Source organism: Bison bison, unplaced genomic scaffold, assembly GCF_000754665.1.
Source record: "Bison bison bison isolate TAMUID 2011002044 unplaced genomic scaffold, Bison_UMD1.0 scf7180017864533, whole genome shotgun sequence".
NCBI classification, from domain to species: Eukaryota; Metazoa; Chordata; class Mammalia; order Artiodactyla; family Bovidae; genus Bison; species Bison bison.
In genome coordinates this window covers 16646565-16672596 of record NW_011495082.1, presented here as the reverse complement: position 1 = coordinate 16672596, position 26032 = coordinate 16646565, and the positions used below count along the sequence as shown (strand labels likewise).

Sequence of the window (26032 nt, the reverse complement as noted above, 5' to 3'; positions counted from 1 at the left end):
GAAAATAAAGTAACTGTAAGTAAAGACTCAACTACTAAAATGCATAGATCTCTCCCCATGGGAGGGGCAGGGAGGGGAAGGTATTTGAAACTGAGGTCAAGAAAAGTCCAATACAGCATCATTATACACCATCAATATACCATCATTATAGCCATATCAGCTTTAAGATCGTAATGAAGACTGGAGCAAAGAACAGTTTTATATGTGAAAACAAGCACATATAAAGGGAAATTTGTTTGTTAGTCGACCAATATGAAACAATCCTGTGAGGCAGATAAATATATTCAGTATGTCCACCCTTGGAATGTACTCTACGTACTCAGGTAGAAAAGTAAGCATTACATGAAGAGTGTGTAAACCAAAGTTAGCACAGTGGAAATCTGGAACTGGACTAAAGCAACATACGCACTTCCCATTTGGGGATCAGTGTAATTAATAGGCCTTTGGCCACAGTAACCAACAGGACACAATGTCCACCCTTAGCAGGGGGAACAATGCAAGTACATCCCACTGACAGAGTTCTTGTGGCTTTTTCCAAAGTTTATGAATACTGGTTTTGCCATTTATAAATTGCTTCAAATCACTTAACCTTACAGATCCTCAGTTTTCTGTCTTGTGAAACAGGGATCGTTATACTTACCCCAGAATTGTTCTGTAAATCAAATGATACATAAATGAAAGCACTTCATAAACCTCAAAGCACTACACCATGGTAATGCATTATTTAATAAAACATTCATTTTATCTCAAGACACTGTTGAGAGACAGCGTTGCATGGTCAAAGAAGCACAGGCAGAAAGACATATCTGGAGCTGAACCCCACAACCTCCCGGTGAAAGGCACATACCCGGGACACGCGCATCCGCCCTCAAGGCCCGGTTTCTGCGTGGAAACCTCTCTGATGCGCTGTGGCGGTGATGCGTGTAAGACCCCCAGCGCAGCGACCAGCACGTTAGTATCTATCTGGGAGATCCAATTTCACAAATGGCAGGCTGTCTGACTCCAAACCACACATTTTTTCCCCATGACACGACACCTCTTTGTTGGTTCTGTTATATAATTTGACTTGCTCAAAACACTGTTACGTGATACTTTGATGTTGCTTTTATAGATTTGTGTCTTGAGAAACCGGCACCAAGCAAGGTCAGAGTCAGGAATTTAGGCAGATCTGAGGACTGTCAAGGACAAGGACGAGGAAAAAGACCGCTTCTTGGCTGGGAGGCTGACTCACACAGGAGAAAAACTGCACTGCCTATGGCCTGGAAGGGAAGTGAAGGTTTTCTAAACAGGTTAGAAACTAAGCCTAGAATCCCAGAGAACACTCACGCCATCCTCAGTGGCTGAGATTCCTAACAAGCTTCCTGCTTACAGCCAGAAGTGGGGGCAGACGACAGGCAGGACGTGCAGACAAACTACTGTTACTTGTCTCAATCAAGGCCACAGAACCAGGAGGCCTCCATAAGGCTACGTTGAGCAAACGTTCTTGCATCTCTAAATCAGGCTGCAGAAAGAAACTGGGTGACGAGCAGTGTAAAACACGTCCACCAGTGGTTTCTTACTGTTCACTGTCAAGAACAATATACTTATGATGAAGCAGCCTCACCACGTGGGACGTGCATTGGAACAAGTGTCTGTGACAGCCTTGTGCCAACTGTGCTAAAAGGCTTGGGGTGTTGGATGGTACCCAAGAGCAGAATTTCCCTCCGTGGCCTCACGCTACAATATATTAAGAAATGAGATTGTCAGATGTGGTGTACTTGGTATTTCACTGCTGGGAGCTACTAAAGTTTGAAGATCTGCATGGCGATTTTCACAGCTTTCAAGAAAGGTCATAAATATGCAAGTGCCTAACATCCATGTGATGCCAGTCTCAGGTTAAACAAGATAATTGTTTCCTCTGATATGAAAGTCAAGTCAGTGTACAACTAGAAAGAACTAGAATGAAATATACCAGAAAACACTGGTTTAGTAAAGTTTTCTAAGAGAAGTCAAAGTTTTCTAAGCTATGTGTTTGATTAAAGTCATTTGCTGGCATAAATTCTTTCACATGCTTCCCCAAAATAACACCAAAATAAAAATTAAACATTGTAGCATAACACAGGAGGTTTTTATGATCTGGGCCCTTATTATATCACCAGAAAATAAAAAACAAACCCTTTTCAGTCATGCCAAGTTTCTGCCAGTTTCTAATCTCTCTCCCCAACTGTTCTCTCTTCTGGGAAAACCCCTTCCCCAACTCTCTGCCTGATAATCTTGTACTCATTTTCTTATTCAAGATTCAATTAAACTATTCCTTCTCAAGGACACTTCCTCTGATGTGAATCCCGCCAATTTGCATTCTTTAAGGAGAGCAGGTCTCCTAAGTATCAGCTTACTTATCTCCTCTCCAACTAGACTGTGTAGACTTTGAGGTTTTGCTCCTCTCTGTTACCCTGTACTCCCAGCAGCTGCAGCCCTGCAAGGCATTTAGTAAATATTCACAAAATGTCTGGACAAGTTCACTTCTAAGTCAATTTTTAACTTTTTATATACAAACACATAGATAATTGAATTGGCCTAAGTTTTATTGTATTGTCAAGTACAATATTTAAAAAATCTTTAGTTGAAAAGTTAACTAAAATATGAAAAAAAAATTTTGAATTATCATCTGCCTGGTATTTTGTACCAAGCAGCTCATACTCTCACAAGAACATTCCAGGTAGGTTATACACTACAGCTGAATAAGCTCAGAGAGTTTCAGATCAGATCAGATCAGTTGCTCAGTCGTGTCTGACTCTTTGCAACCCCATGAATCGCAGCACGCCAGGCCTCCCTGTCCATCACCAACTTCCGGAGTTCACTCAGACTCACATCCATCGAGTCAGTGATGCCATCCAGCCATCTCATCCTCTGTCTTCCCCTTCTCCTCCTGCCCCCAATCCCTCCCAGCATCAGAGTCTTTTCCAATGACTCAACTCTTCGCATAAGGTGGCCAAAGTACTAGAGTTTCAGCTTTAGCATCATTCCTTCCAAAGAAATCCCAGGGCTGATCTCCTTCAGAATGGACTGGTTGGATCTCCTTGCAGTCCAAGGGACTCTCAAGAGTCTTCTCCAACACCACAGTTCAAAAGCATCAATTCTTCGGCGCTCAGCCTTCTTCACAGTCCAACTCTCACATCCATACATGACCACAGGAAAAACCATAGCTTTGACTAGACGAACCTTTGTTGGCAAAGTAATGTCTCTGCTTTTGAATATGCTATCTAGGTTGGCCATAACTTTCCTTCCAAGTAGTAAGCGTCTTTTAATTTCATGGCTGCAGTCACCATCTGTAGTGATTTTGGAGCCCAGAAAAATAAAGTCTGACACTGTTTCCACTGTTTCCCCATCTATTTCCCATGAAGTGGTTTAAGTAACTATAAAAAGGTCACACAGCCACATCATGACTCAAAGCTCTGTCTGTCACCCTCCTTTATATCTCTAGTTATGAGACTGACTTACACGCAGAGACTTCATGGTATTATATGAAGATCAGCTTTGATAATTACTATAACCTGAACTAAGTTGCAATTTGAGTATGTAATTCTGACATCAATTTTAGATAAAATAAGTTCTTCTGACTTGTTTGCAAAACGATGATGATTTTATATTTTATGGTCTTTTCAGATCTAGTAAAAGAAGAGCTTCAAAAGCAAACTTTGAGTTTAAAATCCTGTTTTATGATTTTTTAAAAATTATATATAATTCAAGGTTGAGTAAATAATGTCTCACTGGAGGGCTCGGGGATAGTGAAATTCATTCTAAAACTTAATGTGTGAGAGGACTAAGTGAAGAGGAAAAACAAGAGGCCAAGAGAAATGAGTCCTACAACGGATAACATAAAAGAGTAACAAAGAATGTTTGGATAAACTCTGCACCTCTTCATGGTCAAATTTATGTTTCTCATTTTAAATGGAAACAGTTATCAAACTTTCTCTACATATTAATCAAATGACCAAGATAAAGATAGTATTGCATATGCGGACTTTCCAAAAAGGGTCCTATAAAAATAGTGAGAATTTTTACGATTCTTATTAAGAAGAAGAAGGGTATTAAGGCTAGGAAGCAATGTAACCCTTGATCAATGGCTGTTGTAATTTCAGGCCTCATTGACCAGGTTTCTTATTCTTATAATTCTAGGGGCTTCTCCTAAAGGCTCCTCTAGATTAGACCAATTAATTGTGAAAAGATTCTCATAGCTCCCTAGTGGTTTTTTAGTATTCATAGCAAAAATGATAAGAATTAACATTTGAAAATAAAACTATTCTGGATTCCTGGATCTTTGCTGTAGAACTTTTTCACCTCTAATCCATGGGGAAACCATTTAGATGGCATGAATATTTCCAGACTATGCCAAGCTCTAAAATGTGCTAGCCTGTCATCTTGAATTATACAAATAAAGCACAAATGACTGTTAAAGTACTCCTCTGGTTCTATCTGTTAAACGCTAGTTAAAATCCACGGTTATTTAGGGAAAATCAGAACTGATAAATCATTTCTACCTTTGTCTGAAAAAAAATTTTTTAACAAAATTGTCATGCCCTAAAGTTAAGTCTGTATGGTCTTCAATTTCAATTTTAATGTATTAAGTATTAAAGAGAATCACAGGAAAATTAATCCAAAGTTAGAAAGCTTCTTTAAGAAACACTTATAAAATCAATGACATATATGGTATGCCCTTACTTTTCAAAACTGCATCCAGCATGAATCAGGAATTCAATTTCATCAACTGCTTTATAAACCTACAGCACACATTTCCCAATTTAGACAAATCCTATGTGAATTTCAGTGCAATGGGTATACATCAATGGGAATTCCTCAGGTGGCTCAGATGGTAATGCAGGGTATACATTAACATAGTAATTAGAAGGATGCCTGCATGCCTGCTCATTGTGTCTGATTGTTTGTGACTCTATGGACTGTAGCCCAAGGGCTCCTCTGTCTATGGGATTCTCCAGGCAAGATTACTGGAATGGGTTGCCATGCCCTCCTCCGGGGGATCTTCCTGATCCAGGGATTGAACCGGAGTCTCTTACCTATCCTGCACTGGCAGGTGGGTTCTTTACCACTAGCGCCACCTGGGAAGCCCAATAGGAAGGATAACTCTCAGAAGGTAAAGAATCCGCCTGCAATAGGGAGACCTGGATTCAACCCTTGGACGGGAAGACCCCCTGGAGAAGGAAATGGCAACCCACTCCAGTACTCTTGCCTAGAGAATTCCGTGGACAGAGGACCAGTATTCTTGCCTGGAGAATCCAATGGACAGAGGAGCCTGGCAGGCTATGGTCCATGGGGTTGCAAAGAGTTGGACACAACTGAGCAACTAACACTTTTATTTTAATGCAAAAGCTAAATAGAAGCGATATTTAAAAGGAACCAGTCTGAAAAACAGCACCATAATATCCAGGCATCACCGTCACTCCCCACTCTGATACTACCCCTCTCCATCATCAGATCAGAGAGGCAGTCTACAAGAGCAGAAGTGTAAGTGTTTTGTTCACACCAAATTCTCAGTGCCTGAGAATGCCCTTGATACATAGTGAGTGGTTAACAAATATCATATTAGTAAATGAATAAAGATAATAGTTACCACTTTTTAAGTACTTTTATGTGCCAGGCACTGAACCAACCATATTACTTACACCCCCTCCCTTACTCTTCCTGCTGGCCCAAGCAGACAGGATTAGTAGCCCCATTTTATAGATGAGAAAACAGACCATTGTTTATTACATCTAGCAAGTAGTAGAATTGAGATTTGTACCCAAGATGCTCTGATTTCAAAGTTACAACTCTATATTAAATGTTACTGTACTGTGTTTTATTTTCTTGGACTCCAAAATCACTGCAGATGGTGACTGCAGCCATGAAATTAAAAGATGCTTGCTCCTTGGAAGAAAAGCTATAACAAACCTAAATAGCATATTAAAAGCAGAGACATTACTCTGCCAACAAAGGTCTGTCTAGTCAAAGCTACGGTTTTTTCTAGGAGTCATGTATGGATGTGAGAGTTGGACCACAAAGAAGGCTGAGCACCAAAGAATTGATGCTTTTGAACTGTGGTGTTGGAGAAGACACTTGAGAGTCCCTTGGACTGCAAGGAGATTGAACCAGTCTATCCTGAAGAAAATCAATCCTGAGTTTCCATTGGAGGGACTGATGTTGAGGCTGAAGCTCCAATACTTTGGCTACCTGATGGAGAGCCGAAGTAGCTGACTCATTGGAAAAGACCCTGATGTTGGGAAAGATTGAGGGCAGGAGGAGAAGGGGATGACAGAGGATGAGATGGTTGGAAGACATCACTGACTCAATGGACATGAATTTGAGCAAGCTCCAGGAGATAGTGAAAGACAAGGAAGCCTGGCGTGCTGCAGGCCATGGGCTCGCAAAGAGTCAGACAACTGAGCGGCTGAACAACAACATAACACTGCTATCCTAGTGACCATAAACAATCATCTTGTGAAAACATAATAATGTTTAAAACCACGTAATGTTAGTTTCTGTTGAAACTATCAAGATGGTTACAACCATGCCATTCCATTTTATTAAAACTGATACTAGTCCACTAAGAAGTGACCAGTGGCTAAGGAACTCCTATCAACACCTCTAATACAGGCACCTAAAAGGTAGCCGAGGAATATGATCATTGGTGACTAGAACTTAGAGCAAGATGCCAACTATATTTTAATGAAGATTCTTTATACTATTCGGACATGCAATATAACATGAATCTATTACAATCTTAAAGTAGAAAAAGAAAATGGATACAATTAATTTTAGCTTAGCACTAACTTATGTCTGGAGAAGGCAATGGCAACCCACTCTAGTACTCTTGCCTGGAAAATCCCATGGACGGAGGAGCCTGGTAGGCTGCAGTCCATGAGGTCGCAAAGAGCTGGACACGACAGAGCGACTTCACTTTCACTTTTCACTTTCATGCATTGGAGAAGGAAATGGCAACCTGCTCCAGTGTTCTTGCCTGGAGAATCCCAGGGACGGGGGAGCCTGGTGGGCTGCCGTCTATGGGGTCGCACAGAGTCGGACACGACTGAAGTGACTTAGCAGCAGCAGCAGCAGCAGCAATTTATGTCTAACTTTGCTGCTACAATCAAAGACACATTTTATAGTGCTTAGAACAAGGATGGCACAGATTTTGAAGATTGTTATTTTTATTTATACTGACAATATATTATGTAGGTTAAACTTTAGAAGCTTCACTATGGCAGAAGAAACAAAGAGGGGCTGCAAGAGACACCTGGAGACTCTTGCCGTATAGCCTCTAGATGACAGGTAGCCAGGGTGTGGAGAGGGTGCCTAATGTCAGCACATGCAAATACCACTCTCAACCAAAAATCATTATCATCATAAGGGAGGCAACGAAGCTGCATACTTATCTGGGAAGTAACATCCCCCTAAAAAAGAAACCAGTCATTTAAATGAGTAACCAAGCAGGGTGTCTCACATACAGGCTTCTCTATATGTATATTTGTGTTCTAGCTACTTTTCTTTCTCCCCTCATCAGCATCTGTAACCCTGTGGAGATAGTGGCATTAAAAAAAAAACACAGCAGGTGGTTAATAAATAGAAGCAGTTGAAAGGAATTTAAGCTAAAGCTTCATAGGATGGTAAAGCACTGCCGCTTCAGCTTGAGAATGAGTCCAAGTTAGAACAGTTGGAAACAGCCTCATTTAACCAGCCAGAATTCTTCTTTCCAAAAAAGATTCAACAACCTGTAGAAACATCCTTAGATTTGTAAAGTGTATGGTCATAGCGTCATTAGAAAGAGTTTTCAAATCCAATGTTAATTCCTAAGACTGAAAACAATCATTTTAATTCAACATAGATGATCATGTCAAAGTACAAGGCACAATGTAGAAGAAGCCCATTTACTTTAATCGCCCAATATTGTGAACACACTTGGGATCTGCAATCACAAACTGTCTTGAGCCCTAAGTCCTGTGCTCAGTTGAATTCAGTTCAGTTGCTCAGTCATGTCCGGGTCTTTGCGACCCCATGGATTACTGCAGCACGCCAGCCCTGTGCTCAGCAGAACAGAAAGTGTATGACGATACAACCTCACATTACAAACAGAACATGCTCCAAAATTATTCTAAATGCCAAAATAATAATATGAAGAAAACATTATGATTTTCAAAGTATGAAACTCATGTAGCTAACCACTTATTATTTTTTTAAATGGCTATTAGAGTAAAAATAGAATAAAGAAATGTATTCATTGAATCAGTTCAGTTCAGTTGCTCAGTCATGGGGTCCGACTCTTTGCGACCCCATGGACTGCAGCATGCCAGGCTTCCCTGTTCATCATGAGCTCCCAGAGCTTACTCCAACTCATGTCCATTGAGTCGGTGACGCCATCCAACCATCTCATCCTTTGTCATCCCCTTCTCCTCACCCATTCAATCTTTCCCAGCACCAGGGTCTTTTCAATTGAGTCAGCTCTTCACATCAGGTGGCCAAAGTACTGGAGTTTCAGCTTCAGCATCAATCTGCCCAATGAATATTCCGGACTGACTTCCTTTAGGATGGACAGGTTGGATCTCCTTTCTGTCCAAGGGACTCTCAAGAGTCTTCTCCAACACCACAGTTCGAAAGCATCCATTCTTCAGTGCTCAGCTTTCTTTACAGTCCAACTCACACATCCATACATGACTCCTGGAAAAACCATGGCTTTGACTAGATGGCAATCCAGATACATAGAATTTCCAAGATCTAAAATTTACCATATTTTCATGGAGAGTGGGAATACATCTTTTAATATCTAAACTACCTAGTTTTCAGCACCTCATTTTCTGACCTCATTTTCATTTACTGACCTCTAAAAGCCCCAGACTCCTTGGAAGAAAAGTTATGACCAACCTAGATAGCATATTCAAAAGCAGAGACATTACTTTGACAAGAAAGATCTGTCTAGTCAAGGCTATGGTTTTTTCCAGTGGTCATGTTTGGATGTGAAAGTTGGACTGTGAAGAAAGCTGAGCGCTGAAGAATTGAAGCTTTTGAACTGTGGTGTTGGAGAAGACTCTTGAGAGTCCCTTGGACTGCAAGGACATCCAACCAGTCCATTCTAAAGGAGATCAGCCCTGGGTGTTCTTTGGAAGGACTGATGCTAAAGCTGAAACTCCAGTACTTTGGCCACCTTATGCGAAGAGTTGACTCCTTGGAAAAGACTGATGCTGGGAGGGATTAGGAGCAGGAGGAGAAGGGGATGAGAGAGGATGAGATGGCTGGATGGCATCATGGACTTGATGGGCATAAGCTTGGGTGAACTCCGGGAGTTGGTGATGGACAGGGAGGGCTGGCGCGCTGCAATTCATGGGGTCGCAAAGAGTCAGACACAACTGAGCGACTGAACTGAACTGAAAAGCTCCAGACAGTCTGCTCAGTTATGGCTCCAAATCAGCCAAAAAATCTGGGGAACTTGGAACCGCTACACTTTGACTTAAGCCTGCAAGTACAAACTGCTACACTTTGACTTAAGCCAGCAAATCGAGCTCTTGCTCTGCTTGCTCCAATCCTGGTGCCATTACTCCCCCTTGGTCCCTAGATGCAGCCGTCCCCTCCTTTAAAAGTCTAGGAAGGAAGGGATGAGAGTTCCCTCTGACAGGTACTGCTGCCTTCCTGCCATGGGCCAGCAGAGCGGCTGCTTTTCCATCAGCTGGTTATGTGCATCCTCAGGAGGTATGTTAATTTACAACTGAGCACCAGGCCCACCCTAACTATAAAGGGACCACCCCACAGTATATTAAAAGGTTCACATCAATGTATGCAATTTAAATGCACGTGCATATAATTAACTAGACACATTACCAGTGTGAGCTGCTAATTTGGAATGAGACACAAAAGACTGGAATATGTGCAGAAGAGAAAAAAAAATTCAAAATTAAAATGACTACATAATGAAAACTGCTTCATGCTGTGTCTACTGTTTTCACGTAAACTTAATACAACTGTAAATATATTTTAATGAACAGTAGAAAGAGGCAATTACAGAGAGCAAAGGAGGGCAGCACCACAGTGAAACATCATCAGAATGGCTCTTCGCCTTCATATTAAAAGTGCTGCCTGAAGACAGGGGGTGAATTATGACTTCATAATTTCAGGGGGAAGATGTTTACTCTCTTACACACATACCTATTTGCCAACTTGCTGGCAGTGAAAATAAAACACTAGCGTAAAAACAGGGGGAAATCCTAGCTAACAAACAGAAGAGACGAAATCTGAACTTGATGTTTTGGGTATCAACAAAAAAAACGAATCACAGGGAATCCACCATACAACAGTGTGAATAAGCCATAAATATACATTTGTCCCCTCTCTCTTGAACCTCCCTTCCACCTCTCCCCCCATCCCACCCCTCTAGGGTGTCACAGAGCACCAGGCTGAACTCCCTGTGTTATCAGCAACTTCCTATTAGCTATCTATTTTACATATGGTAATGCACATGTTTCAGTGTTCCTCTCACAATTCATCCTAACCCTAAAGAAAAGTGAAAGTGTTAGTCACTTAGTCGTGTCTGACTCTTTGCAACCCCATAGACTGTGGCCCACCAAGCTTCTCTGTCCATGGAATTCTCCAGGCAAGAATACTAGAGTGGGTAACCATTCCTTTTTCCAGGGAATCTTAACCCAGGGATCAAACCCAGGTCTCCTGCATGGCAGGCAGATTCTTTACCATCTGAGCCACCAGGGAAGCCTGAATACAACAATGTAAAGCAATTATCTTCCAATTAAAAATAAATTTAAAATAAAATAAAGAGAAATGTAATGCATAAAACTGAAAGAAATATAATAGAAAAACTGGAGTTCTTTATGAAATTTAGAACCATGAGGAAATTAAACAGTTTAACAGGGCTCAAGGTAAAAGAAGGTGGTCTAAGACACTGTAAACACTAATTTTTGCTATAACCCCTCCAGCTGGACTCAATCCTAGCACTCCTTTTCACATTGTTTCTCTTTATGTAATTTTATATGCAACAGAATAAAGAAACACATTTTTAAATTAATGAAATTAACCAATCTAAATGGAACAAAATATTTTTCCCAAACAGTAAAAATAAATTATTTTTACAAGTTGAAAAAGTAGTGACCCTAAGAAATCAATGGAAAACTTTCTTGGAGCCAGACTGAGGTTTATAACCCAGGAAGCAGTCTCTAGAACTGTCTGGGGACGGTAGGTGGGGAGCTCAGTACATATGCGCTTTTGGTGCAGGGAGTGTGTGCAACCAAGCACCCAACTCAGGACAAGTTGCTGCTAGTCGTGAGGAACAGACATCTTGGTTAATGCTGTACGTGCTTTTCTAAGTATGGGAGGATGCGAGAAACTGAGTCATAAAATCTAGCCACCGCCCCCCGCCCCCCTCCCCCCTCCGCCAAATGTCTATCTGAGGGCCAGTTGTGCCAGTTTTCCCAGAGCACAAGGGGCTGCATCCTGACCTTCACCCTGAATTCCTTTCCGGGTGTACTGCAGGGGAGTGACTGCAATGGCCAATGACTTGATTCCCGTAGAACTGGATGGTGGGCAATATTCTTTATTTTACAAGGCCTTCTTTTTCAGGCCCGATTTGCACCAAGGTTTGGAAGGCATTCTGTGACCGGTTTGTCCCATGATGCTCAGAATGCTCATTCCCAGACCAGGAAAACATTTTCTTGATAACAGGAAACATTTTCTTGAAAACATTTTCTCGATGTGCTATTACTGGGGCTCACCCTGTAACCCACAGTAGACAGCCTCTGGCCCATCTGTCTTCCTAGTCTGTTACAGTCCAGGAAACGGTTTTCTCTTGTCGCTTCTTCCCATATCTAGAGTGACACTACTACAATCATTGATCTTACAGGTCTATATATTTGATGAATGGTTTCAAGTCACCTAATCATCATTAATTTTATCTGAGGCTCAGGCACATATCTGGAAGGGTAATGAACAATTACCTTGTAAAACAGGTGGAACACAAATAATATTGCTAGTGACATAGATAAGGTTCGTAAGTAAGTATTTCAGGATTTCTGTTAGGTATAGCCCCAGCACCTCCCAGATTGTCTGACCATGAGTTCTATACCAATCTCTGTCTTTAAGGGAAATGATATATTGGCACTGGACATAAAGCTCATCAAAGATGTCTGCAGGTATACAGTGGGTTGTGGGTCATCGTGAGCCCTGACGGGACTGAGAAAGGAAAGTTATTTTCTAAAGCACATGACAGCTGCCAGGAGAAGAAAAACTGGTCTTTATCCTTGACCAGGTATTTTAATCCCAATTTCAACTGGGGAGGTCTGATTACTACACAGTCAGATGCACAATGCACACTAGAGTGGAGGGGGGAGACCAGAGGGCAGAGAAAACAATCGTTTACATTTTCCTTGTCTTGCCTTAAAAGGTGGATTTTTAATCTCATCATGGTATTAAATATCCTCTTCACTTTATCTTCTTTCAATAAAACAGTTTTGTATTCTCAAAATGATTTCCTCAGAGTGTGAATGAGTTCTTGATATTCTTACACATCAAAACCCACTGCTGGTATCATCCCAGTGCACCAGCCCCAAGCATCCTGTATCCTGCATCGAACCTGGACTGGTGATTCATTTCTTACATGATATTATACATGTTTCAATGCCATTCTCCCAAATCATCCCACTGGGATTGAAAGGTTGTTGTTGAATCACGCGAATACACCGGGATTCTTGGCCCCCGGAAGAGAAGAATTCAATCCGGGGCCAGAGACGAGGCTTGATCGCTCAGAGCTTTTGTGTAATAAAGTTTTATTGAAGTATAAAGGAGATAGAGAAAGCTTCTGACATAGGCATCAGAAGGGGGCAGAAAGAGTACCCGCTTGCTAGTGTTAACAATGAGGTTATATAATCCAAAGAATGTCTGGAGGTTGTAAAGACCTCCTCCGACCTACTCCCATAATTTACATTTTAAGATAACACTGTCCTCAGGCCAAGATACATCCTTGTAAAGACCAGGTATACTCCCATAATTAACATTTTAAAATAACAGAAGGTTGAATCCAAAGACTGTCCTTAGGCAGGATACATTATTGGTATATAATCCTAAGGAATGTGGATAAAGAAAAAAAGTTTGTCCTTTTTTCCTCCTTGAGAATTCCAGACCCCTCTCTCCTTGGGGACCCTTAAACTCCCTATCAACCTGCCTAGGAAATGACTCTCTCAGGATGACCCAGAGGGATGGTATGGGGAGGGAGGTGGGAGGGGGGATCAGGATTGGGAACACGTGTACACCCGTGGCAGATTCATGTTGATGTATGGCAAAACCAATACAATATTGTAAAGTAATTAGCCTCCAATTAAAACAAAATTAAAAAAAACCACTGCTGGTATCACAACTAAAAATATACGTGAAAGTTTGGGAATCTTCATTTAAGTACTGTCTATATCTTGGAGCAACTGAAGAATAGATTTGCAACTGTAAAATAAGTGTGATAAATTCCATGACTCAGACAATGTAGAAAAACAATGCAAGGCTTTTGCCACTGATAGATTTTTGTTATTAGAATTATAATTCAGGTGGGAGGATAAGAAGCTAAGCAGTTGGAAAATATGTGCTGACTGTCTGAGCCTTAGGGGCATCAGGGGTAGGGTGTAGGGGATGTTTCTGTGAAGCGACTGAAAGGCCCAGCTGTGAGCTCTAATGCACTAAATGGTAGTGTTAGTCGCTCAGCCACGTCCGATTCTTTTCAACCCCACGGACTGTAGCCCGCCAGACTCTTCTGACCATGGGATTCTCCAGGCAAAAATACTGGAGTGGGTTGCCATTCCCTTCTCCAGGGGATTTTCCCAACTCAGGGGTCAAACCGGGGGTCTCCTGCATTGCAGGCAGATTCTTTACCATCTGAGTAACCAGGGAAGCCCAAAAGATGCATGGATTTTGCCAAATACTGGGGGATAAAAAGTCTACCTCATTTTTAAATGGAGAATAAGGCTAGACTGTGAAAGCCAGAGTCACTAAACAGTTTTACTTAGTGTACATTTCCTAGCTTGCATATTGAACAGATCCCACATTTATGAAGTGAAAAAAAAATTCTACTTTTAAATGCTAGATGAACACTTTGAGCTGGCTAAAAGCATCAATTATTGTCCATTGTATATGGTTAGAAAGTCAATTATAACTAACCTAGAGGTTCACAGGGAATATGGGCTGCAAGACAGATTTTAAAAGTCCATTTGAAACCATGTGGGTATAATGTGGTTAAGAATTCTAATCACTCAGTGATGCAACTCAATGGCAAAACGCAGTGGCCAGCCTGCTTGAGATGAGTCAACTGGTACAACTCAGTCACGTCTCCAACTCCTGACAATGATGCCTTTCCAATCTGACTCAGTATTTGCATGCAATTTATATTCATAGAATTACGAAATTTTAGAGCACAGAGGAGTTCTGTCAACGATCTAGTGTCAGTCCCTTGCTACAGTGAAAAAATCAAGGCCAGCCCACATGGAATAAATAATTTACCAACGGAATCTAGATAGTTCATTACACGTTTACTCTATATGATGCCTTTCAAGTAATAATTTTAGCAAAAAAAACAAACAAAAAAAATACGACAGCAATTACTTATCTCAAAATGGCTGTTTTCACTTTCACATACATTTTTCTTTGAATTTTTTTCCCTAACCTGGAAGTCTTTTGGAAAATATATTTTATAAACTTAATTTTGAAATAGTACATTTAAGGATACTAATATTTTAAAAGAGTCAGAATAATATGTTTCTTTTGATATTCCCTAAACATGAAAATGGTGAACCAGGCTTCGTTCACTTTATATACTTTTTCTTAGTAATTAAAGCCATGATGACATTTCAGTGCTATTTTATTTTTTCACTCATTCCCTTGAATTACGGTGAAGCTAAAGCAGATTTTAAAAACTTACATACCCTCTAGCTATTTTCACTAATTCTAATTCAAAGGTAAATATCACTCATTTCACAAGAAATATTTTTAAAACATAAAAACCAGAATATGTGATTTGCTGAACAAGATTCAGGAAAAGCTGTCACAGAATAATCTTTTAATCCCCAGGATTTTATTTACAAAAATTTACTAAAGAGCAAAATCTGGAATGTTGACGTCACAGGGTATTAACTGTGATTTGCTGACTCCATTTTTCCACACACCCAGTCCTGTGAGCCGGCTTCCTATGATACACTCCTTTCCTCAAATAACTTAAGCCTATTAACAAATGCTTTGATGGAACTTGGTCCAGGGAGATTTCCACTAATTGCCCTGTGCTTTTAACAGTTCCAAACACATATTACAATTGTTTATTATAAAAGTGGCTAGAAAGCAGCTGCTGCGTGCCTTGAACCAGCCTGATGACTATTAGGGTGCGCAGAGAAAGGTCTATCAGTCTCCGTGACTATGCAGGGACAGGAGCACAGAGCGGTCCCTTTCCAAACGCAAAGTAGGACACACCAGTCATTCTGGTCTGCTAAACACGCAAGGGTGATTCCGGCCAGAGGTGCAAAATATGAGGCTAAAAATGCGTGGCTATTTTCAAAGATCACTGATCTTCATGAACTCCCAGAGGATAAAATGAAAGGGAAGATTTCACCACAATTATGCTGTAAGTTTCTGGGGGTGGAAAATATATCTGTTTATCTGAGAACATCCCCCAGCACCTGCTGCAGTGTTGGCATATAACAGACATTTAATAGATGCTTATTGATTGTTCATGACATGATATTAAGATTCACCACAGTGATTAAAATAGATTCTAAAACTGCAACAGTTACTTGAATAAATGGGAGGCAGTGTGGTAAAACAGAAATAACTTTGGATTTGGAACCAGAAAACCCAGGGTTCAGTCCTGGTGTGACTCCAGCCAGCCGTGTTACCTTGCGCAAGTCACTGACTCTTTGAGCTTCAGACTCCTCATCTCTGAAGCAGGGTAATACTTGCTTGAAGAGACACACAAAATTTTCATTTTCATTTTAAATGGTGTATACAGGCCAACTAGCACAGCAAATGGGATAAGAGGACTCAACGAACAGATCCATGGTACTCTTTGGGTTGAATCATGAACTTAAAAAAATAAACATCAGGGTATCCATCATCTCGGTTTCAGTGTTTCTCTATAAGCTGTCTCCACCTTGACACATTATCTCTGACAATGAGCATATATTCATTAAGTCAGTGACAAAGACTGATGGCTGTGCCACAGCAGAATGAACAACTGTGAAAATCAAACCATGATACCGTGAGATGCAAAGGAACAACTCTTTTCTAAAAAAGAAATATTCTGCCTAATTATTAATCAGCTGTAAAATATTTGCAAAGATGCACTTTGTCCTAACAAAAAATACATTTTCTCCACCCCTTTGTACTATGACCCCATCCATCCCTTACCAGTAATTTCCAGTGGACGCTGGCATATTGCATCCAAACAGTAACATATGATGGACAGTATCCATGCTGGCACGGGGTTTGAAGTCAACTGTTAAGAGAAAATGATACATGATCCTGAATATAAGTTTTACTTCTGTGTACAAGTGTCACAAGAGACCCCAGCATTCAATATTTTGAAAAGCTGTCTAATACAGATGTCTTGATGCTCTTATGATAGAATGCTCTGGTTATATATTATTTACTCCTTAAGATGAACATGAATGGATAATTTAATCCAGTAGGATAGTAAACTATTAGTTAATAAAAGAGAAAACAAGATGCTGAAACTACAGATATACTCACACGCACTTACTAAAGCTCTCTTTTAAAGTGATGAGAGATCATGTGGGTACAAAATGAAAGCTCCAGGCTACATATTCACAGTGTATTTCCTTGCAGATTTTGGTAAAGTTCTGAGACCACTCAACACTGCACACACTGCACTGAAACAGTGAGCGGTCAAAGCACGAGGAAAAGGATTCATAACACACATTTATTACCTTCTTAAAATAACAATAGTCACCGGATTGTGGCATGGAAAAGCAAGTTACTAGAAAAGAAAAGTGGCAACGTATATCTTTCCAAAAATACAGAAGAATAAAAATGTCCAGAATGAACACCGTGCACTTGTTAAAGCATCGTGTATTGAAAATGACACAGTGCTATGTCTCATCTTGTCCCAAGAACAGCGGTTGAAGGCCATTAAAATAAACAAGTCAGCTCAGAGCTAACACAGAGGAATCAGGGATAAGTTATTTAGTATGATCATGCCCAGCATGAGCTCTTTCCTGCTTTGGGGTTGGCTTATCTCCTTTCATCCACATTCAAAATGCTGCCCTAGTGGGCAGTTTTCAAGTCATCTTTACAGATACAAATGCTAAACACTCTTGGGTGCGTGCAAAGCTGCATCTTCTAGCTCTTTTTCTCTATCTTACGAAATTAATAAAATACCACTTACTGCGGAACCGTGTATCTGAGACATGCATATTTATAAAATAAGAGTTGCTCTGCATCAACGAGAGCACGATGGCACGCATGGTGTGCTTGGTCAGGAAATGCAAGGTGCCCACCATGAGCCACCCTGACTCACGGCTTCCATGGGAAATACAGAGCCTTTCATTCACTGCCCTGGAAACAAGAATTTAAAGCCTAAAAATCACATCTTCTCATACCACTATCTAAAAAGATAACCGAGACAGGACAGCAGGGAGATGGACTTGATGTAACCTGAGGCTGTGTTTCCTATTACCAAAGAATGCAGCAAGCCTAGGAGACTGAGTATACTGCGGAAGGAAAGAAGCAATTAGAAATTACAACAGTTCACACGAACCACAGAAAATCATACCACCACCAAGCCTAAATTAACAAGAGAAACGCAAGAGGGATTCCACCCCCCGTAGGCTCACTCTCAAGCTGAGTGCAGGGTTTCCTTCCTCCCTTCCAGAATTCTCCCAGGGGATCAGTCTTCGAAAGAGGCAAATTTTAAAAACCCTGGGGAATAACTGGCCTTTGTCTTCTACTCACCTTATACTTATTTTGGTATATGATGCAATTTGTTATTTTATATTACTTTTTGTCAAATGATTTCTATCATTCTCTGCGTTACTATAACTCTTTAGTCTGACTAAACCTACCTCCCACTGTTTGTTTGTTTTCAATATCTATCCCTAGGCCAGTCTATGATGGGTTGTCAAACAAGAGGCTGACCGCTCTGCTTTTTCAGAATTGATGTAGATGATGACATGGTTCCCAGTCCCCTTAGATTCTTTGGTTATGGGTGGATTATATGAACAGCTTTCCTTATGACTGAGTCATTCTGGAAATTCTGGTAATAAACCAACACGGCCACATGCATTTTATCAAGGATTATACTGTTACATAAATATGTGAGTTCGAGGTCTCAGCTAAAAATTCAGGTGGAATGATCCAGGAGAAGATTGGGATTACATGTCTCTTATTCAAGGAAGAGGTCAGAGAATTACATGTTTGGAAACCACTCAAAAACTGAGCCCTGAAGCCATGGGGATAGACAAAAGCACCAGAGGTGACAGCAGGAACCACAGAAAAGGTTCAGGACAGTTTTAGGGAAAGGTCTGAGCTCTTAGGAGCTGTTCAGGAGACCCCAACTGTGTTTTCTCTTATAGTAATGCAGTGTGTGTACTGTTGTGAAACAAAGCAAAAACCTTTTTGGAAGAAGAGTGGGCTCTCTTTAAATTTATAAAATGAAATATGAAGTAAAAGATTCAGGTAGGGACAGAGAGGAGACCTGCTGGGAGAAGAACAGATCATGAAGACAACAACACACAGTCTCTGCGGCTTTTCATTAGCAAGGAAAGCCAGGAGTTTTGTGCGGGGCTGCTGCTTATGAAGAGGATCTTCTCATTGTCCTTTGTAAAGGGCAAATATTATTCAAAGTACAACTTCTCGAGCCATTTTCTAATTTTTTTTCCTTGTCTGACATACTATTTTCAGAACCACTCATTTGTTCTACACTGAACTCTTCCTAGATATGTGTTTAATTTCAGTTTCTATAATGAGAAACAAATCAATATCTGTTAGTGCTAGCAAAAGAAAATCCCTCAGAGTTTCCTCTCATAAAAACTGATTCTCACTGACTTAAACATTCTCCAGAAACTCAGGATCTAATTTAAATGCTAAGTAAATTATTGGTACAGAGTGGAAACAAACAACTAGCCATCTCCCTCATCTCCTGAAGAAAGAATATACTGTCAAACTATTCATATAATTAAAACTCAAAGCAAAACTCACTCCAAGTTGAAACACACATCCAGCAAAAGGAATGGCATATCCAAGTGTAAATGTAAATCAAACAGTAGATGCCGTAAAACAGCAAAAACAAGGCAAGAGTTGGACGATTTCATCGAAGGGCCTGCTGCAAGTACTGGGCAGAGGTCACCTGGGAAAAGATCAGGCTGACAGGTTCATTCACCGGGTTTGTCCCACTCCTACTTATGAGTCCTGACTTTGCAAGAGAAGACCCTCCACCCCGAGGGAATAAGGTCCATGAGCATAGGATACACAGACAACTAAGCTAGAGATTTCAACACTGCACAAAATAGACTATGGAAAAAGTTAAAAATCACATCTTAAATTCCCCCTTCTTTCTTTTTCTCCGAACATACATGGAAAGAAATAAAGGATCAAGGGAAAGAGAGGTAGCAGATAATAATGAAAACAACTGCACCTTTAAGTGTGTGATTCTGACAGGCAGAATAAACAAAGGCGGCCCTGAGATGGTGACCAAAAGGCAAAACACAGCCTTGTGCGAATGCAGGGGACGATTACACCTGGTAAGATTAGAAGTGCCGCTGACTCTTCTAACTCAATAATAAGATGACAGCTGCTTAAGCGGAAGTGGTTCTTCGGTCCCAGTAGGTGTGAGCAGTTCAGACCGCCTGATGGATAAGACCAGGGAAAATTTTACAGGCAAGGAAGTGTCAGTAAGGGCTAGAAAACAAATACGTTTTTCAAAGGCCTGAGACTCCAGAAATAGTGACTCAAGAACATTAATTAAAGGAAATGTGATGATGCTGAAAGTGCATAGGCTGGAGGATTTCTGGGAGAATAGAGCCATCTGAAAGGAAAGACTTGAAAGTACATGTGTGGGCATCCCGAGCAGAGAGAACTAGGCCTATTTTCTGGAGTTCTAAGCAAAATTTGTTCTAATTGCATGAGCTCGTTCAGGATTTATGGCCTCTTTTAGCTCACATCAGACTACAATCAGGGCCATGACATTTTCTAAAAATGTGATCTAGGAGAGAATTTCATCTAGTATTTGGCTTTCTCTCCATTTTTCCTTTCCAAAGAGGATATCCAGGTCTGCATGTCAAATTCTGATGTATTTGCCAGACTCAGGATGTGGAAATATTTCAAAGAACCCACATAGCCAAGTGAAGCAATATGCAATTTAGAAGATAACAATGTACACATATAACCTACTCCCAAAGGCCACTGGAAATGGGAGCAAAGGAAGGCAGTAAGGAAATACTATCAGTCAGTTAGTTCAGTTCAGTCGCTCAGTTGTGTCAGACTCTGCAACCCCATGGATTGAGGCATGCCAGGCCTCCCTGTCCATCACCAACTCCTGGAGTTTACTCAAACTTGTGTCCATTGAATCAGTGATACCATCCAACCATCTCATCCTCTGTCGTCCCCTTCTTCTCCTGCCTTCAATCTTTTCCAGCATTAGGGTCTCTTCCATTGAGTCAGTTCTTCGCATCATGTGGCCAAAGTATTGGAGTTTCAGCTTCAGCATCTGCCCTTCCAATGAACGTTCAGGACTGATTTCCTTTAGGATGGACTGGTTTGATCTCTTTGCAGTCCAAGGGACTCCACTTATCCATGTTTAAGAAGTACTATAGACATGGATAATTAACCTGTCAAATAAAGAACTGACTTGCAAATGCAAGTCTGAATCTCCAGAGATTAGGCATTCCTAAATTATTGCCTGTATATATCATCGGAGAAAACTGTTAACTTTGTTTCTTTTTTTCTCCCAGTGGAATCATACTATACACAGTAAACAGCTTATTTCACATACTGTGGAAATTTCTACATGCTATTAAACAATTTTTCGTCAACAGTGCTTTTCACTAGTGCTATGCTTCAGAATTACCCTATGGAGCTGATTTAAAATACAGGCACTCATGGTCAACCCTGGATCAGCTCTGCCTCTTACCCCATCAGTAGCTTTTTTTGAATCTACAGAGGCCGTTCCAGGCAAGCACACGTTTGCAAAATTTCACAGGTGAATGAGAGGTGATCCCGACAGCAGTCAACACTTTTAGTGGCTGACTATGTTCTATTATGTGAGCATCCTCAAGAGTTTAGTTAACTTATTTTAGTTAACTTGGATTATCTAGCTCTTTCAAATGTACAGGGTAAACAGTAAAAACAAGATTTCTTTTAAAACAAATTTATAAAACCTTTTGAAGGCAAAAATCAGTTGACCCTTTAGAATTGTTTTATTAAATCAGATCACTGATTTAATCACTGAGATCACTGGAATGCTATATTACATCAGACAAAATTAGCTGTATCACCTAAATTCATTTTAGGGCACAGGTCTGAAGCAAGCATACAAATGGGGCCCCTGGTGATTCACGTCTGCAACAGAGTCAGTTTTCTAATAATCCTACTGCTTTCAAGCCATTTTCAATATTGAGAAAAATAGGCATAAGGTTCAAGAAATAATAATGTATAAAAGTTGTCATAATTAAAATTCCTGGCCCTTAATATCATTCCCATAAACATTTGCTTTCCAAAAAAAAATAAAGATTATATTTCAAGAACTATTCATAGGAACTGAAGATAATGCAAAAATGGTAATTTAAGTGTAGGATATGATCAGCTTTAATGTTCATAATCTTGCAGTTGGGCGAGAAAGGTTCAGATAATTGTAAAGCTCACAGCAGCGGAGTCCATTTGGCAGCTTGCTGAAGACCCACAGCAATGGCATATTACATTATCTCCTGCCAGCTTCCCACAAACCATAAAGCAATTCTACACTAAAATAAAGACCTCTGCTTGAACATTTTTAATCAGAAAGTTTAATAGAAAAGTTGTCGTTAGCTCTCGCTAGCTTGGACCATGATGTACAATTCAGAAAGAATCCTTAACATGTTTTATGAGGACTTTAAGCGACTGTTGCCAAATTAACCAAGAAATAAGACACCTGAGAGGGCCTATAAATCGAGTGCAAATTTCAAGTGAAACAATCCTTACTGCCGAATAAAGGAATTTCAGCACCAAAAAGAATTAAACTTCTAGATGATATACCTTTTAAAAGGAAACTTTCCGGTATATGCCAGAACCAACTAAACAATCAATAAATAGACTTTATCAGTCAGGCTATGCAAGATAAAACAGCATAAGCTTCATTAAGCCCTGTTTTTGTAATGTCATCTCTATAACATCCCCCTATTAATTTCCCAGAAAAGCAAACCCACAGTCCCCTTATTGCCTTTCCAGAATCCTCCAGCAGTCTCTGACACCTCGCCATGATTCCAACAAGACAACCTCCAACATCCAGTCTGAGCTCTCACTGGCTGCCCTTCTCACCGACTAACCACACCCACTAACCCTGACTGAAGGCTTACCCTGCGGGCTTCACCGGTAGCTTGCCAGTCCAGGTTCGATGCACGATACTGGATGCTTGGGGCTACAGCACTGGGACGACCCAGAGGGATGGTATGGGGAGGGAGGAGGGAGGAGGGTCCAGGATGGGGAACACATGTATACCTGTGGCGGATTCATTTTGATATTTGGCAAAACTAATACAATTATATAAAGTTTAAAAATAAAATAAAAATAAATAAATAACACAGCCAAAAACAAAACAAAACAAACAAACAAACAAAAAAAAAATAGAATCTCCTTGCAATGCAGAAGACCTGGGTTCGATCACTGGGTCGGAAAGATCCCCCAGAGATGGGAATGGCAACCCACTCCAGTGTTCTTGAAATCCTATGGACAGAGGAGCCTGGTGGGCAACAGTCCAGTTTAGTTCAGTTTAGAGCTCAGTCGTGTCCTACTCTTTGCAACCCCATGGACCACAGCATGCCAGGCCTCCCTGTCCATCACCAACTCCCAGAGTTTACTCAAACTCAAGTCCATTGAGTTGGTGATGCCATCCAGCCATCTCATCCTCTGTCGTCCCCTTCTCCTCCTACCTTCAATCTTTCCCAGCATCAGGGTCTTTTCCAGTGAGTCAGTTCTTCACATCAGGTGGCCAAAGTATTAGAGTTTCAGCTTCAGCATCAGTCCTTCCAATGAATATTCAGGACTGATTTCCTTTAGGATGGACTGGTTGGATCTACTTGCAGTCCAAGGGACTCTCAAGAATCTTCTCCAACACTGCAGTTCCAAAGCATCAATTTTTCCGCACTCCAACTTTCTATATAGTCCAACTCTCACATCCATGGAGTCGCAAAGAGTAGGACACAACTGAGTGATCAACACTTTCACTTTCTACCTTGTGCATGGCTCACTTATGGTTCACAATGGCCCTGTGAGTCTGGTCCTTCCTCCCTTAACAGATGAAGCTGAAGGAAAGAGAGGCTGAGTGACTGCCCATGGCCGTGCAGCCTGCAAGAGGTGAGGCTCACGTGTGAGCCCAATATGCTCCAAAAATTAAGCGCTCATATGGTTGGCAGCTAGAACATTCTCCTCCCTCTGCAGATCCAAACAGACCATCTTCCCAGATCCAGATCAAACCTTGCCATTTCTCTCATGAGATTTTTTTTTTTTCTGACTGAAATAGTTCACATTGGTCTTTTCAGAGCCGGCCACTGAAATTGTCCCCACTGCAATAGCTGAAATGGCTACTTCGAACAACTGTCAAAATGCCAAGAAGCTGCAGACACTGAAGGACGTTTTATACAGCAAACCTGATTCAACCCTGGGCTTTAAGAATTGGCCATTTTCTGGGGAGTGAGGAGGGGTGGCATTTTGACACTATGGCATTAAAACAGCTTTGTCAACCTGTCAGTTACTTTTTGGAGACCTCCAGATGCATCAATTGAAGACATTTCTAACTCTCAGTTTCATAAAATATAATGAAATGGTTCCTACTCTTCCTAATTTTTTTTTTTATTACCTGACAAAACTCTGGAGGTTTGGGGGTTGTCATGTTGGAAATGTGGGTATTTGGAGCAGATGATAGAAGACATTCGAGAAATACAGAGCTGAGACAGAGTATATAGCAACAGTTTCTTGTTCATGATGAGCAGCAAGCGAATGAGATTTTATCTAGTCATCACAGACCGCCAGTACACTGCATCTTATTTGTGCTATTTCAGCTCTCTCCAAGTGGCCTGCACTAAGAAATGAGAATAGCCTCCAAGGGTGCCTGCTGGAAGGTACCCGATGGTCGTGTGGAAGACAGAGACTAAATTATTCATGTCGGAGACAACCCTAGGTGAAGAGAGAAGGGAGGGCATGTGTAGTCAACTAATTGGGAGCAGAAAGGTGACAGAGTAATTGCATGGGGACAGACACTCACACACACACCCTTCTATTCAATATTTATGGCTGTCAAGGCCATAAGATACGGGTAAATGAGCACTGTATCCTGCCAGACCTTGGTCTCTACAGTCACACTATGTAGCTGACCCATAAACACGATCAAAATTAGACTGTGCCCGCAGTTTTTGAAGTACCCCAATATCACCTTAACATGTGCTTTGTTTAAGAAAGCTCACGTTTGGAAATACCCGAATCTAACTGTACAATTCTGCTGTGTTCTGCATTCAACAGAAAAGCCCAAGAAAACGAAAAGCAATGCATCATTAGATGAATTTTTGTCTATTTCTAAATTCGATGCTTCTATCTCATTTGTATAGTGCAATTTGATAGATAGGGACCTGCCATTATTCACTAAGGAAAAGACACATTTATTTACTGGTCATCCATGTGAGGGAAAGCAAGTGGATGAAGATGACAGTCAAATTTCTTGGCTGAGTGGGCTGCTGTCAGAGCCAATTCTTCTGAGTGTCTATAAAACACCTTTTAGACAGCATCACAGTTCAGTGGTCAAATGTAGATTTTCTCATACCCTCGCCTGTTCCAATTCTGTGGCTCTTTATTAAAAAACAAAAACAAAAGTAATGTTCTAGAGGAAGCTATGATTTTCTTAAAAATATAAAAATTATACTTATCTTCATTAGAGTATTTTCTCAAACATCTACTTTTATTCATATTTAGTAACTCAACGCCAACATATAAACACATCAAGCATGTTGGATAGGCTTGTATGTACATATTACAGACATATGCACATAAAATTCCATGACAACTGTGATGGTATCCTCTCAAAATTAAGATATATGTTTATTTACATGTTACATAATTAGTTGCATAAGCATAAAGCCAGAATTAAAAATTACTCAAATGTAATTTGGGGTTTTACCACTATCAGAAGAGTTTGTTTTAGTCCTCATAAACAGTCTGCCTTTTGGGAATTTCTTCAGAAATTTAAAAAGCAAGGGAGAAAGTCCTTTTCCTATGTTGTAACATTTGTGTTCTTGTCTCCTAGAATCCTGCCACGTTGTGATTTCCTTGAATTTGTAACATACCACATCCCCAGGGCTAGCCCAATAACTGGCACATAATAGGATTTTTAAAAATTTGCTGATTTATGAACAAGTGGTTTTTCTTAAAAAAACAATTATTCCCTTATATTCAAACAATTACAATTTAAGACAAAAGAGTAAACTGTCTACTATTCAATATATTGCCTTAGAAAATGTGCAAACAGAACACTTTTTTTAGTATCCACTCATGTAATAGGCAAGCAGCTTCTGAGTCCTTACCATGCCTGCTGGCTTTTAATTTTTTTTTAATTTATTTTTAAATTGGACTATAATTGCTTTATAATTAGGTGCTAGTTTCTGCTGTACAACATGAATCAGCTATATGTATACATATAAACCCTCCCTCTTGAGGCTCCCTCGCACACTCCTCCCCCCATCCCACCCCTCTAGGTCATCGCAGAGCACTGGGTTGGGCTCCCTGTGTTACACGGCAGCTCCCCGCTGGCTGGCTGTTTTACACGTGGTCATGTATATACGTCAAT

General features: G+C 40.6%; 1 protein-coding gene across 8 annotated transcripts in view; it reads right to left on the bottom strand.

Annotated features, from left to right (window-relative positions):
• The window catches only part of PAM (peptidylglycine alpha-amidating monooxygenase), a 180562-nt gene that overhangs the window by 107916 nt on the left and 46614 nt on the right, over positions 1-26032 (bottom strand). For all 8 annotated transcript variants that reach the window (XM_010831969.1, XM_010831967.1, XM_010831968.1 and 5 more), the window contains exon 4: positions 16399-16486. In XM_010831969.1, the coding sequence (XP_010830271.1) occupies positions 16399-16486 (88 nt within the window). The remainder of the gene's footprint in view (positions 1-16398; positions 16487-26032) is intronic.